This window comes from Eulemur rufifrons, chromosome 1 (assembly GCF_041146395.1).
Source record: "Eulemur rufifrons isolate Redbay chromosome 1, OSU_ERuf_1, whole genome shotgun sequence".
NCBI lineage: Eukaryota > Metazoa > Chordata > Mammalia > Primates > Lemuridae > Eulemur > Eulemur rufifrons.
The window spans coordinates 51,243,774-51,260,540 of NC_090983.1; the positions used below are offsets into that span (position 1 = coordinate 51,243,774).

The 16,767-nt window shown below is 33.1% G+C and overlaps 1 protein-coding gene and 1 pseudogene across 3 annotated transcripts in view; both read right to left on the reverse strand.

Moving 5' to 3' along the window:
* Window positions 1–5,144: 5,144 nt before the first annotated feature.
* On the reverse strand, window positions 5,145–5,644 carry LOC138384806 (peptidyl-prolyl cis-trans isomerase A-like; annotated as a pseudogene).
* Window positions 5,645–6,203: 559 nt separating this feature from the next.
* MTX2 (metaxin 2) overlaps window positions 6,204–16,767 on the reverse strand; it is a 59,125-nt gene continuing 48,561 nt past the window's right edge. Inside the window, exons 5-10 of one of the 3 annotated variants that reach the window (XM_069470490.1) lie at window positions 16,575–16,651; window positions 15,315–15,407; window positions 14,811–14,849; window positions 14,297–14,353; window positions 13,520–13,596; window positions 6,204–6,745 (exon numbers count right to left, since the gene is read on the reverse strand). In XM_069470490.1, the coding sequence (XP_069326591.1) occupies window positions 6,574–6,745; window positions 13,520–13,596; window positions 14,297–14,353; window positions 14,811–14,849; window positions 15,315–15,407; window positions 16,575–16,651 (515 nt within the window). In that variant the 3' untranslated portion in view covers window positions 6,204–6,573. Of the gene's footprint in view, window positions 6,746–13,519; window positions 13,597–14,296; window positions 14,423–14,810; window positions 14,850–15,314; window positions 15,408–16,574; window positions 16,652–16,767 lie in introns of all 3 variants that reach the window. The other 2 variants (XM_069470485.1, XM_069470498.1) reach the window with 2 other exon arrangements.

Sequence of the window (16,767 nt, forward strand, 5' to 3'; positions counted from 1 at the left end):
TTTTAACTCAATAATCATTAAAATATCATATATTAAATATTTGGGCATGAAAACCAGAAAACTACTGAATAATGTCTAATATACCAAATTTAGGACATTGCTCTCAAGAGTCAGTATAAATTAATCCATCATCTAAGTTAATATCTTAGCAAATTTGACATATTTGGTAAAGTTTTCAAAATATTTAGTAAATAAAAAGAGTTCCTTCCTCCCTCCCTTTCTTTTTCTTTCTTTCTTTCTGACAGAGTCTCCCTCTGTCGCCCCAGCTAGAGTCCAGTGGCATCATCATAGCTCACTGCAACCTTCAACTCCTGGGCTCAAGCGATACTCCTGCCTCAGTCTCCTGAGATCTAGGACTACAGGTGTAAAATTACCATGTCCGGTAATTTTTCTATTTTTTGTGAAGACGGGGGTCTTGCTCTTGCTCAGGTTGGTCTTGAACTCCTGGCCTCAAGTGATCCTCCCACCTCAGCCTCCTAAAGTGCTGGGATTACAAGCATGAGCCACTGCGACCAATCTCAGAACAGTAGAAGCTGCCAGGAAGACTCAACGCCCCTACCTGGATCTCCCCTATCTCTCACATGGAATAAAAGGTGCCAAGGAAAATAAATTATACAGCCATATGCAAAAAACAAACGAACAAAAAAGAAATCCTGTTAGACTCTTATCTCATACCACACAATAAAATTAACTCAAAATGGATCATAGACCTAAATGTAAGGATGTAAGAACTAAAACAAGAAAAATTCTAAAAAAAAAAAAAGCAGAAGAAAATTGTTGTGACTTTGGATTAGGCAAAGATTTCTTACACATGACCAAAAAAGCACAATCCATAAAAGAAAAATTTGATAAATCGGACTTCATCAAAATTTTAAACTTCTGCTCTCCCAAAGACACCGAGAAATGAAAAGACAAGCCACAGACTGAGAGTAAAGCAGCATATATCATTTGAACATAAGCTATGATTAAGATATATATTGTAAACCCTGGCCACTATAAAAAAATTTTAAGAGGTATAAATAATAAGCCAATAATGGAGACAAAATGGCCTCATTAAAAAAAATCAAAAGAATAAAGAGTTAAAAGAAACAAAGAACAAGGGAAGAAATAGGAAACACCTGGCAAGATGCTACATTTTAGTCCATCTATATCAATAATTACATGTTAATACCCTAAATACACTACTAAGAAGACAGGTTGTCAGATAATCTAAGACCCAATTCTAAGATGTTTATAAGAAACACATGTTAAATAAAAGGCTATAAGTATGCTAAAAGATGATAAAATATACAAACTTTACAAATATTAATCTAAAGAAAACTTGAGTAGTAACTGAAATAACTAAATTAATATCAAATAACTTTTTAAAAAATTTTTTGTAGAGACAGGGTCTTGCTATGTTCCTCAGGCTGGTCTCAAACTCCTGGCCACAAGTGATACTCGCCTCAGCCTCCCAAAGTGCTGGGATTACAGGAGGGAGCCACCACGCCCGGCCAATATCAAATAACTTTAGAATAAGAAATATTATCAGGGATAAAGAACAGTACATATCAATAAAAGGATCAATTCTCCAACAAGAAATAATAACCCTAAATAACACCTAGCACGAGATCTTCAAAATGCATGAAGCAAACTGATAGAAATGACAGGAGATAAAGAAGACACAATTCAACAGTCCTCTCTCAGTAATGAAGAACAAGGAGGCAGAAAACCAATAGGATGTAGAGACCTAAACAACACTATCAACCAAACTGATGAACTTAACATTTATAGAATAGTCCTCCCAATAATAGCAGAATATATTAGGTCATTAAATATGAAATGTCCAATTTTGAATCAAAAGTTTATATTTCAAACAAGAAGCAGTACAATTAATCGAAGTATGCACCTAAATTATCGACAGTTTTGCCATCTTAACAGTAGCTTATGACAGCAGTGAAGAAGACAGGAAAGCGAGTAGTGATGACATCAAGAAAGGTATTTTCCACAGCTTGTTGAAAATTGAATATTTTTCCTTGCAAGAAGTGGTCCAAAGCCTGGAAGAAGTGTTAGTCAGTGGTGCATGGTCTGGTGAATATGGTGGATGACAGAGTTTCCAAATCCAGCCTCTGTAGTTTGAGCAGCTTTGCATGACATGTGTTTGAGCATTGTCTTGCAAGAGGATTGGCTTGTCTCTATTGACTAATCTCAGCTACTTAATTGCAAACATATTCAAACTCATATTCAAAAGTAATGCAAATTTTTGACTTATCCATGACTTCACAAAAATTGCTCTAAAAAAATCTGAAAGATAATCTCAAGCCAAAATGTGTGTTTGCAAGATGTACCTTCACAGTAAACATAAAACAAGAAGTGTCAAAGTGTCAAAGATATCAACTGTCACACTTAGTACTTAAGTACCTAGCAAAGGAATCTTGGAGTATATAACACAAATTACTTGTCTTAGACACTGTTTATTCCACATGTGTAAAGCTCTTGAGTGGCTTTCAGAAAGATCAAAAGAAAGTAAATATAACATCCATACAGTTGTTTAAGCTTTATTTTTATATACATACATGTGTCAAATGAATTCCATCATGGAACCAATGCAGTGCAGATAGCTCAGCTCGAAGTTATCAACAAAGTGTTCAGGAAGGGTGTGGCTAATGAACACACAGTACATCCATGATTTGAGAAGTTCCATTCTGGTGATTTTAATCTTGAAAATGAGCCACGTGGGCAACCTGAGACCAAGGTGGATAATGATGAGGTGAAAGCTGTAGTGGAAGTGAATTCATCTCAACTGATGCATGAATTAGCAGCTAGGCTTGATGTTACTATTCCAACCATATTGGACCACTTGAAACAAATGGGCAACCTAAGGAAGCTGGATGGATGGGTTCCGTATGAATTAAATGAGCGTCAGAAGAGAAATTGTCTGAAAGCTTGCCTTTCTTTGCTGTCACAACATAAAGGCGAACCATTTCTATACCATATTGTTATGTGATGAAAAACGGACTCTTTTTGACAATCGTAAGTGTTCAGCACAATGGTTGGATAAAGATAAAGCACTGAAACACAATCCAAAACAGAATCATCATCAAAAAAAGCTAATGCTGTCTGTTTGGTGGTCCAGCACTGGTATCCATTACAGCTTCATGAAACCTGGTTAACTGATGATAGCAGCTGTCTACTGCAACCAGTTGGACAAAATGATGAGGATGCTTGTGATTAAGCAGCTGAGATTGGTCAACAGGGACAGGCCAATCCTCTTGCAAGACAATGCTCGAACACATGTCATACAAAGGGGCTCAAACTACAGACACTGGATTTGGAAACTCTCTGTCATCCGCCGTATTCACCAGACCATGCACTGACTAACACTTCTCCCAGGCTTTGGACCACTTCTTTCAAGGAAAAATATTCAATTCTCAAGAAGCTGTGGAAATGCCTTCCATGACTTCATCACTACTCGCTCTCCAGGCTTCTTCACTGCTGGCACAAACAGGCTACTGCTAAGAGGGCAAAACTGTGTCACTAGTTTAGGTGCATACTTTGATTAATTGTACTGCTTCTCATATGAGATATAATAAACTAAACTTTTGATTCAAAATCAGACATTTCATATTTAATAACTTATAGTTTAATTTAATGTCATATAGTTGACCAAGAAGCCACTGGCTGTAATAATTTAAATTAAAAAATTACTGTAAATTCAAAAAAATTGCATCATCTTAAATTTTACTGTAGAAGGTAGTATCTTGAAATATCTCAATATAGCATCCATATCATTAAATGACAACCATACACATTAAGAAAAATATTATCCGTTTATTAAAAAAATCAAGACATATTACTTACTAGTGACTCTCATAGATTGACATAGTTTATAATTTCTATTTTTCTTAGATTTAGGGTACCTAATGAATTAATACTACGGCTACCCATCCAATATTGAAATCAATTAAATAGTAACAAGTTGGATTTCTAAGGGGTTTCATAGAAGGCAAAATTATTTTAAACTCAATAATGCACATCATTCAAAAGTCATCAAATATGATACTGTAGACTAAATCTGTGTTGATTTAAAGTTTCTTACATGTAAAACTGTAATTCTGTAAAACTACTCATGATTTAAGTTTTTATTTAAATAAGGGTGCATGCTACTTATTTTAAAATTCATTAGTAAGTATTTTGGCAGCAAAACATATGTCAGCAAACTGGCTTTTCAGTGATAATTTTTAAGTACTGTGACTTAGCTTTATGGACCCAAATTTAAAAGATAAAGGCAGAAAACTGAATCACCAAAATGGGATGTCAAAGGTTCCATTTTCTAGTGTATGTTTTGGTGGTGATTCACCTCAACACCGCAAAGAAACAAACCTTCTCTGAGGTGATCCATATACAGTAAGTCTTAAAAATAAATATATCAACTGAGAATAAACAACCAATGTCTCCTAATTTCCTCATATTAGGAATACAATCAGTTGTAATCATTAAGATTAAAATATCACAATCTACGCTGAAGTATCTGTATATCCAAAAAAATTCAAAGAAAAAAATCTAAATTGTGTTTTCTAAAGTATAAATGGTACTTGTACAATTAAATACATATGATGGTAATATTAAAAGAAAAATGTATTATTTTGTACAAAACAAGTATGCAAAAATATATACAAAAACCTGTCATAAAAATTGTGTAAAAACACAGGTAACTGGGGATTTTTTATTTTAATAATACACATTATAAAATTAGTTTGGGAAAACTAATAACATAGCCCAAAGTGAGCACCCAAAGTTTAGATGGGATTTAGACGAAGGATAACCTAATATGTCCTTTATATGGTATAAATCTATAATCTTTAAAAAGAAAAAAAAGGCATAGTGATTAAAAGCCAAACTGATGCCAGACTGCCTGGCTTTGAATGCTAAATTTAGACTTACTAACTATGACCTTGGGCAAGGTATCATCTTTTTTATGTCTCCATTTCCTCACCTGTAAACTCAAGATAATAACCTTCATAGTGATTTTTTGTTCTTTTTGGTTTATTTCATAATTATAAACTTAACTCTGCAATCCAACAAGAGGTAGAAGGGAATAAGGAAAATATGGAACCCAAAGAACTGCAGTGACAGCACCAAGATTATAGGGTATTGATAGTAAATGGGGTGGAGGGGTGCTCTCCTGAGCTACAGAAGGAATAGTCTGGTCGTTAAGATAAAACACAAGTCAAATTTATTAAAGTTGTTTGCAGTAGACAATGGTGACCTTCTTGCTGGTCTTGGTATTCCTGGACCCAAAGTGCTCCATGGCTTCCACAATATTCATGCTCTCTCTCTCACCACATGCCACCACTCAAACTTGTCAGTGCAGATGAAAAACTGGGAACCATTTGTGTTGGGTCCAGCATTTGTCATAGACAAGATGCCAAGACCGGCATGCTTCAGGTGGAAGATCTCATCATCAATTTCTCCCCACAGACAGATTTGCTGCCAGTGCCACTATGGCATGTGAAGTCACCACCATGGCACATAAACCCTGAAATAATTCTGTGAAAGCAGGAACTCTTATAACAAAATCCTTTCTCCCCAGTGCTCAGAGCTGAAAGTTTTCTGCTGTCTTTGGAACTTTGTCTGCAAACATCTCAAAGGAGACATGGCCCAAGGGTTTCCCATTGATGGCAGGTGGTATCTGCAAAGCCATAGTGTTTTTATAAGGATTGAATGATTTAAAAATCCCTGGTACATAACAAGAAAATATAAAAGTATTTTTATTCTAGATTTAAAAATGATTTTTTTTACATCTGATTCTTTATAGCATCCTTGGTTTTTATAAGATATGAAATGTCAGAAAATTTGAGGACACAACATACAATCTTTTGTGTCTATATGTAAATTCCTATTGATACTTCTGTGAAAATTATCCTCTCTTCCCCATGACAGGAATAAAAAAGCATTACTAAAATGTTCTTGTCTCAAAAAAATAAGGTCCCTCAGCCTACCCCTTTATCAAATGTGAATGATAGCTGCTCTGATGCAATGTTTTTTTAATTCAATTAAGTTTAAATATAGAGAATGCTCTTACATGTTAAATCTATGTCAAGATTTAATCACCTTAAAATCATATCCATTTTCTAAGTACACACTTGGTAAGAACATTTTTCCTCATTACAGTTTGACCATGTACCTTGCAAAGGAATCGTGGAGTGTATAACACAAATTACTTGCCTTAGAAAAGACACTATTTATTCTACATGTGTAAAGCTCAATAAGCAGCTTTCAGAAAGATCAAAAGAAAGTAAATATAACATCCATACAGTTGTTCAAGCTTTATTTTTATATGCATACATGTTTCAAGGAAACAAAAATTTTAAGACATGGAATACAATATATCAAATGAAATAATTCAGAATTATTTTAACGTCAACACAAATAATATAAAGTATATATATATAGGATACATTATATAATTTGTTTTGAGGTTTCAAAAAACAGTGATTTGGTTTTAAATTTTGGATACAGTATCTATTATAACATTCAAGTAACATATTTCAAAAGTTTGATTTTTTAAAATAACTAAATTAATATATAACTCTAAGACAACCTGCCTCTACCATGATCTTCAAAATAGTGCTGTTCAATTCTTCTACAGAAAGCAAGGAGGTTGCTATAGTTTTTCACCTTCTCAGAAAGTTCATCATTGGTCAATCGTGTGGTAAGAATGGTGTACAAATGGCCAAATACCAGTGCATCAAGTTCAGTAGGCCTAAAACAAAAGTAGAAATGACAGTAATATGAGTAGAATTTAATTTTTATAGTAGAAAATACTGTCAGGTTCTCCGCACCCACAGGTCCCACACCTGCAGGTTCAACCAACCTGGGGTCAAAAATAGTTTCAAAAATAAAAAATAACAATACAACAATAAAAATCATACAAATTTTAAAAACAACAGAGTGTATAAGTAATCTAAAGATGATTTAAAGTATACCAGGGATGTACATAGGTTATATGCAAATAGTATGCCATTTTATATAAGACTTGAGCATCTGGGAATTTTGGTATCAGAGAGGATCTTGAAACCAATCCCCCACAGATACCAAGAGACAACTGTATACTACTTTAAAAAACATTTTATTCATCAATTTAAAAGAAAAAAGCTATATAAGAAATAAATCCTAACACAACTTCAGAGAATTTATTGTCTTAACTTGGGAAAAAAAATTTTAAGTATGATTTGCTAGTTGTATGACTTGTTTTTTGAAGTAACAGTAATATGTAAATGTGTTAAAATAATATAGGTGTAATAGATCATATTCATTTTACTCATTACTTTGTTCACTGAATAGATACAGCAGGTCTCCAGTGTGCCTGAAACTATACCAGATGCTGGAGACACAAAAACAAGAAAGATACTCCAAGACATGGACACAAAACATAAATTACCACAATGTAATTTATTAAGTGTTTTAATAGAAACACAGACAAAGTGCTATCAAAGCTCAGAGGATTTCTGCTGTGGTGCTGCAACCAAAAAATGATAACCACTCACCCAATCACATATCAACAACATGATACAACTTTAATTGTACCACTTTTAAAGTAACTTAGATTTCTGAAGGAAACATAATCATAAAGATGGCCTCAACATAAAATTTTCTAGGGTTTTTTCCTCTTTAATTATATATTACTAACAACAAAATGAAATTTACCTTACTACTAATGGTCCATAAATGTGGCATCACCAATCTACATTGTATTAAAATAATTACTAATGCAATATTACTAAAAGGAGAAAATACCAGCCTAATTATGAACTAATTATTACTGTCAGTCCCACAGTGATGAAGTTTTTGAGAAAACATGTGCTAGTCCAGCTAAATGTGAAAATATGTTATAATAATCTGGTTTGACAGAATAGATTTGGGGATCAGTCAAATTTAAATCTGAACCCCAATTCTGCCACTTACTAGCCATGTGTTCTTGGTCACTACTTATGAAGAATTGCATGGGGTTGTACAGCTTTAAATACCATCTTCATGCCACTAAATCCCAAATATTTATTTACGGTCCTAATCTCTCCCCTGAGCTCTAGATTCACACATTGAAATGCCTACATAACATCTCCACTTCAATGTTAAGTAAGTATCTCAAAAATGCTGGTCTCCCAATCTTCCAAAAATAAAAGGCACCACTATCCACAGAGCAGTTCACGCCAAAAATCCAGGGGTTACCCTTGAGTCTTCTCTTTCTCTTACTCCCCGCCCCCCATATATATTAGCAAGGCTGGTGAGATACTACCTCCAAATTATGCCCTGAATACCACTTATCTCTCTCTATTATCATCTCCTAGTTTCAGCTACTATCATCTCTCACCTAGACCACTGCAATAGCCTCCTTATGTGTCTTCCTGTTTCTACTCATTCTCTACACCATAGCCAGAATGACTATTTAATGTCACCAGATCATATCACTCCAAGCCATAAAATATTCCAATGGATTTCCATTCCACTTATACTAAAATGCCTAACTCCTTACCCTAAGCATACAAAGCCCAGATGATCTGGCTCCTGCCTACCTCTTCAAACTCACTTCCTACCATTCTCAACATGCAACCCAAACTGTTCTTGCTTCTTTCATTTGAACACAAAAGTCAAGTCAATCCTGAGGCCTTGACACCAACTATTCCTACTGCCTAAAATACTCTTTCTCTGGCTTCACATTGCTGGCTCCTTCTGGTTTGTCAGAACAAGGTTTAAATGTCACATATTACCACCTCTTTTTTTTTTTTTTTAGACAAGAGTCTTGCTCTGTCACCCCAGCTAGAGTGCAGTGGCATCATTATAGCTCACTGGAACCCCAAACTCCTGGGTTCAAACGACCCTCCTGCATCAGGCCCCCAAGCAGCTGGGACTACAGGCGCACACCACCATGCCTGCCTAATTTTTCTATTTTTAGTAGAGATGGGGTCTCGCTCTTGCTCAGGCTGGTCTCGAACTCCTGAACTCAAGCAGTCATCCAGCCTTGGCTTCCCAGAGTGCTAGGATTACAGGTGCAAGCCACCATGCCTGGCTTATCTACTTGTTTTCTGCTGTATAACCAATAGCTAGAACAATGGCCTGGCACATAGGTTCTCAATAAATATGTGCTGAATGAATCAATAAAAAGGTGACACACTTCTCATACCACACTATAACTGTGTTGACTTAACTGTTTCCCTCACTACACTCCATGCTCTTTAAAGGCAACACTGCATATATCTTTATATCTCCAGTTCTTAGCACAGTACCTAAGAAATAAATGAAATTAATCAAAGTCAGATGTGTAATATATAGCCATTTTTGAAAGGGCAGCTGACAGCATAGTCTTAAAAAGTCTCGTGATCTTAAACTCAATAGCACCATAATCTTATCATCACAGATAAGTCAATAACAAATGGAACCCTGCAAAGAACCAAGGATGTACAGTGGATAAATGTAGAGCTGAGATACCTTGCAAAGAAGTAATATTATATAAACACCAACTCTTCTACATCCCTAAACATATTTCTTAAAAGGTACATCTTATCTTAACAATTCAGGACTTATTTTTCAAATCCTTGTTTAGTGCCAGCTACCCTTGTTTCTTATACAAGAGCCTAAAAAAGGTGAACATATTCCCTGACGCAACTTCCAATAGTGTAGATGGGCATCCTTTTAACAATAAACGAAGGTTCTGAATGAGTTCAAGCACGAATGTATGCTGAAATCAGAGTGCTTCAGAAGTACTCCTGAAGTGGTCAAAACATTATTTACTGCAACTATATATCCACATAACTCTAAAGATATTGAATTATATAGGGGTATGAGTAAATAAAAATTGATCTGATGTTACATAAAGATAGCAACTTTGTGGCAAGTTACTTTAGAACATCGACAGGAAGCAGAATTCAATAGATTAAATCAAGCTAAGCACATATGTCACGTGTTGCTTAACAACAAGAATACATTCTGAGAAATGCAACATTAGGTGATTTCATCGCTATGCGAACATTATAGAATGTATTTAGGGCCGGGCATGGTAGCTCCCGCCTGTAATCCTAGCACTCTGGGAGGCCGAGGTGGGCGGATGGTTTGAGCTCAGGAGTTCAAGACCAGCCTGAGCAAGAGCGAGACCCCGTCTCTACTAAAAATAGAAAGAAATTAGCTGAACAACTAAAAATATATAGAAAAAATTAGCCAGACATGGTGGCGCATGCCTATAGTCCCAGCTACTCGGGAGGCTGAGGCAGAAGGATTGCTTGAGCCCAGGAGTCTAAGGTTGCTGTGAGCTAGGCTGACACCATGGCACTCTAGTCCAGGCAACGGAGTGAGACTCTGTCTCAAAAAAAAAAAAAAAAAAAGAATGTATTTACACATACCTAGATGGTATGGCCTACTACACATCTAGGCTATATGATATATCCTACTGCTCCTAGGCTACAAACCTGTACAGTAAGTTACTGTATTGAATACTATAGGCAACTGTAACACAACAGTAAGTATTTGTGTATCTAAATATATCTAAATTTTAAAAAGGTACAGTAAAACAAGGTATTATAATGTTATGAGACCACTGTCATATGCAGTCCACCATGGATTGAAATGTTGTTATTCCTCACGTGACTGTCTATATATATAATGACTCTGACAATAAATTACTAATTCCAACAATTTCTTTCATTTTAAAAAGTATACCTGTTGTGGTGGTTTACCCAACTGTATGCCTTTGTTAAAACTCATAGAACTATACACTTAAAAGTGACAATTTAATTACATGTAAATTATATATCAATAAGCCTGACTGCTTAATCAAGTCAAGATCTTGATTGAATTATCTTGCTATACCATATGAAGAGAAAACATAATGTTCCACTTGTCTTTTAATTAGCTTGCTATACCATGTCAAGAGAAAACATAACTTTCCACCTGTCTGCTTACCAAATAGTTTGTGGATTATATAATTTGTATATAGATAGCCATTTCCCTCCTAAGAGTTCTAAGGTACGTCATATATATTGTTGCATTTATCTTTATAGATTTTTTATTAGAAAAACATTCTGGGGTGACAAATACATTTTTAAAGTCCTAAAAAATTTGATGCTTCCTTATCTTGTATCATCATTCTTTCCACATTTCTCTTGGTTATCCACTCTTCTTTCATTTGAAAATTAAAACAAAAACAGTACTGTAAAATGTCAACATTTTCCTAACCTTTTCCATTTAAAATTTTTCTGGCATTCATCCTTTTTGCTTTGTTTATTCATTATGATTTCATATTTCTTTCTTTCTCTCTGATACCTTTTATAGTATCATCTAATTTCAAAAATATTAATTTTATCTGGGTGTTTCCTAATTTTTCTTGCCCAATACATGATTAACTTGTCATCTCTTCATACTACTAGAAACAATCTATATATCCTTCCTTTATATTCCAATCACTGATCTTTAGGACTGCACATAAGTTTGTAAATCAAGCCCCTCACTTCTTGGTCCTCTTTCCCCAATTATTATCCTTGCCGTAAGATCTTCCTTAACTAACCTTTTCATTTGGTTTCTTTCATGAGTCCTCCCAAGATCCCCTGTAGGTAAGCTAGGAGAAAAGTTGATTCTAATTTTCAGGAGTAAGGGGAGGAGGATACACAGAGAATTAAAGTAACTTGCCCAAGTTCAGTATATGTCAGAGCCAAGAATAGAATTGAGGGCCTCTAACTTAGAGTCCAATACTATATAGCTTGATTTAAGCCAGGGCTCTATCCACTAAGGTATAGCGTCTTACAAAGTGATGACTCCTACTACAGATAAAGAAATGAGACAAATTTTGCCAGAACAAAATGAAAATACAAGTTACTTTTTCCTAAATGTACTTTATTTGCATTTTAATATAAAATGATTAGTTAAAATTAAATTTCAAAATTAAATCTATTCTCGTCTTCAATCATAATTATTTCCTAGGAAAAAATGTTTATCTGCCTAAATATCATGTAAGGTAAAATCATTTCAAAAACCTATATCTTAATATCAATTAAAGTTCCTCAAAAGCAAGCCTTTGGTTTTACAACTGTTCTAAATTAGAATTTCCATTATAAGTTTAAATATAACTGTGCCCTTATGAAGAAAAATGATACCTTGGTATTCCCATTGAGTGGCATGTCCAAATGGTTTCTGGTTACTAACACAGTGACAATGAGTTTAACTGAGATGAAAAATAAGTTAAATCTACTCTCTTGGCCTCTCCTAAAGACAAGGTGCATAACAAAACTAACTCAAACTAACTTGTAAAACAGAAAAATGCACTTCAAACAATAAAACACACCCTTCTGAGCTTTTCAACTTCTAAGAATTCCTATATTAGAAAGAAAAGGGGAACTACAGAATACTAACATTTGGATACATTTCTTTTATATTAGGGACTAAACAAATAGAATCTGCATAGCAAACATCACTAGAAACAGGAACGGAGTTGTAAAAGCTTTACCTACCAAGATTTCATGGTTTGAACTCTGTGACCTTTCCTCTTCAAAGATCAACAGATCCCAAATTTTATTTTAATATCAGTTATATATAATATTCATTACTCATGCTATGGAATAATATAACTTAAATATTTCCAAGCTATCTTCACAGTCATTTTTACTACAAATATTAACATCTTTACCACAAGCTGTTTGATATTGCTATAGAAGATGAATGCTTATGAAGATATAATAAATAATAGCAAATAAAGCCTTTTAAAAATTATCAATCTAAAAAGCAAGAAATTTTCATTAAAAAGCCAAGTAAAATTTAGACCTACGTAAACCATTAAGATTAAAATGCTAATTTAAGCCCATTTTATACTGAATCACAGAATAGACAGCTGATTCTGATATATCAAAATGATAATTTTTAATAAAAAATTCATTCTTTGCCAACATTAGAGATTCTTTTCAAAATTGCAAAAAAAAATCTGTCAATGAAACATGAATTACTCAATTTACACATATACACATATAATCAAATCCTTTCATTTCTATGCTTTATGAATGTTTTCATTAACATTTAAAAGATAAGCTCAAAATAGTACTTGTCTAAGAATATTTTTTATTGTTTAGTTCTGTTGACTTTTCCAGTCCCCAGGGTATCATTCTATATAGGGTATCATCGTAAACAGACAACTATACTTACACTAACAACTTCTTTATGTTGTTATAGGACTTTACAAGTTTAGAATTTTGTTAGGATTTTGAAGTTATATACAACACCTTGAACTACCTCTATTACAACCTTTATCATACCATACAATAATGACTGATTTACATGACTGCCCTTAAGAGAAATTCTTCATGACAAAGACCACATTTTAGAAATTTTAGTTTCTCAGAGCCGAGAAGTGCTAAATAAATGCTTAATGAGTACAAAAATTTAAAAATAACTAAATCTTTTCATAAATATTTTTTGAAAAAGCACTTCCTTTATGACACAAGAAATTTGCAACCTAACAATACAGAGAAAAAACCAACTTAAAAAAAATAAAATTTCCTACTGTTTATTGAAGAAATAGGGTTGTGTTCCCAGTCTTTGAGAAAGAGCTTGACAGCACTGGTCTACATCTTCTAAAACCTAACGCGGGCAATAGGCCATAAAGAAAAATATTTAAATTAGCAAACAATAAAGAGTATCTAAAACTTAATTTATACCACAGTTTAAAACAAAAATGTAAATTTAGGTTAACATCTTATAATATATTTAAATCAGACTATAGACCATATATAATACTTTCTACATAAGAAATAGAAAATTTGAGAATAAATTTCATTTAAATACAAGTACATTTAAGTTACTTGTAAGAACTTTGTCAAGAAAATGTTATCCTGAACCCATATATTCAAATAACTTTGCAGATATAAAAATATTTGCTTCATAAAGATGACACTGCTGACCCACCATGAGTAAAAACATTTGAGTTGTTTTCCCACTAGTGGAGATGGATTTTATTTACTCCTTCCCTATTCATTTACTTAATCCCCCTTGTGGCCAATGACACACATCAGTGAAATAGCTGGCCAGGATTAAGCGTAGTCTTGGAAAAGACAGACGTTAATTAACTTGATGATAGTGGGACAAGACGTATATTTTAAAATTTTGCTACTTTAGTAAATTTAAGACCAAAGAAAAATAGATATATAAAGTACTATATTTAACAGGCTTTCCTTTTTAAGCCTCGATGCTGCAGATCTAAATTTATTGACATAAAAGATGCCCACAATGTATTGTTCAATGGGAAAGAAATCAGGTTATAGAGTGGCAGGCATGAACTGACCTGGTCCAGAGTCTTGTTACCCCATCCAATAGCTTTCATCTTACGTTTGACTTCCCACTGCTTCTGATAGGCCAAAATATGATTCAGAGGCCAAGGGTAAGGAGATCCATACCTAGCATGAGTAATCTAAAGCAATAAGATTTTGTTAAAAATGTGATCCTTCCTAAAAATGATGCACAGTTTTACAAATAGAATTCTAAAACAAATATATTTTCAGAGAATATAAATAGAGCAATCTGAGAAAAATACATAGCTTGCAATCTAAAAACTTAAAATCTTAAACTGTACCCTTTAAAAAATATATAAACTTTTATGTACTTTGCAAACAGTTACATCAAACAATGACACATAGCTTCCCTAAAGTGTATGTGCAAGCAAAATTAAAGTAAGTGAAAAACTATATCACTAATGGTATAAACCACAATGTTTCATTTATGAGCAGGGACTTGCGATTCTGAGCAAAAGTGTTTTCTCATTAAATTTTAATTAAGATAAATGCTGCAGAACCACTCACCTCCCCTACTGTAGCTTCATCACACCACTGAAGATACAACTAGGAACAAAAGAACAGTCACTAAAACTTTAGAATATCACAGAGAAAAAGGATAAAGAAAGTTATTTCTTGCCATAGTAATTTTTTATAAACCAATTTTATAAGTCACATATGTGAGGGTTTACTTTCCTTAGCTACTATACAGAATTATAAAATTTAATGGTGGAACTTTATAAAAATATTTCTTATTCATACAATTAAGTAAACTTCAAAAGGCCAAAGTAAAATAATGAGTAGGCAAGAATCACTCCTTTTTACAAACAGAAAAACTAAAAGTGAAAATGTCAGGTAATTTGTTCAAAGATAATGATCAAATAATTTGGGTAACTATCCCAACCCTAGAATTATGAATACTTGACTATTTTCCCATTTCTTAATAACTTTAAAATAACCCATAGGAAAGATTACATTTTATGAGAGGAAAAAACTTATTTTTAAGCCATATTATCTGGTATAATATTATACCTCTGCAGTCAACAGCATATTGTTGACTAACTCCATGTAAGCTTTCATTTCTGCTTTTTGGACTTCGTCCAGCCCGTCACTAAGAGAATGGCCCTAAAGAGAATTTAGGAAAATATAAAAGAACATCATATTAAATATACAAAAACTTTCAATTATCTTAGTAACAAGGACCATAACATGTAACTGTCCAGTGGATTAATATCCAAAATACCTCTCAAAATTATTTTATATAAAAGCATATAATATGCTGTATCACTACAAAATATTAATAAGTAGTATTTGTCATTATACCAATGCATTTTCAATAGACAAATTTATATTATCAGTTATTTCACAAAAGAAGAAAACAGATGAAAAAAATACTGTTAATAACGATATAAGGAAATAAGCACTAATTTTTAAATTCTAATACACTGTAGTAACTAGTGGATACATGAAATGGTATATCCTTTAGTTCAATCTGGCAATCTATTGTAAGATTTTAAAATACATACCCTATGACAGCCCAAAACCACTTTTAGGAATTTATTCTAAGGAGACAGACAAGTGTACAAAGGTGTACATACAAGAAAATTTATCTTAGCACTCTCTAATAGCAAAAAATTGGCTACAACCTAAATGACCATCAATAAAGACTTGAGAAAATAAAATTATACTACAGCCAATAGAATACTATAAGACAATTTAAAACGATGACATATATCTATATACCTATAGATATTAATATGGAAAAATGTCCAAACATATTAATGATTTTAAAAGATAGGTTGCAAAATAAAACATACTAGTATGATCTATTTTTCTATACATGCAAAAAGAAAAGTCTGGAAGGATGTTTCCTAAAACATTAATGGGGTTATTCCTTAACAACTATTAAAATTTAAACAGAATAAATGAAAAGTAGAATCATTCAAATAGATAAATCAATACATTCAACTTCTGAACATATCCTCCTCTAACTCTCTTCTCAAAAGTCAACTGGATACTCCATAATAACCTAACCATTTTAATTTATGACCAAAATTCTCATAAGCATAGGTTAGAAAATTACCATTTTGTAAAGATCAAACTACCTTATTTGCCCTTCACTTACATTATGAAAAACACCAACTTATACTTCAGAAATATTTTCCAGTAGTTTATATCGGCGTTTTATAAAACTAGGTTAAAATCAATGTAAATGTTAAGATTCACTAAAGAATGATGAATGACTTATTTAAGAGGAATTGTGATCAAATGCATTTAATATTTTTTTATTACCTTGGCTTTAACGAATTGGACTATTGGACCAAGTTCTGATACTACTTGATTTCCCACATGAATAAAAGGTACTTTACCTGTTCAAGAAAAAATATATGTAAAAAACTTTCAGTAAATTAAAGTCTGTGCTAACAAGAAATTAAGATAAAACTCGGATGTTTTAATACAGAGATTTCATGAAACTTAACTTTTG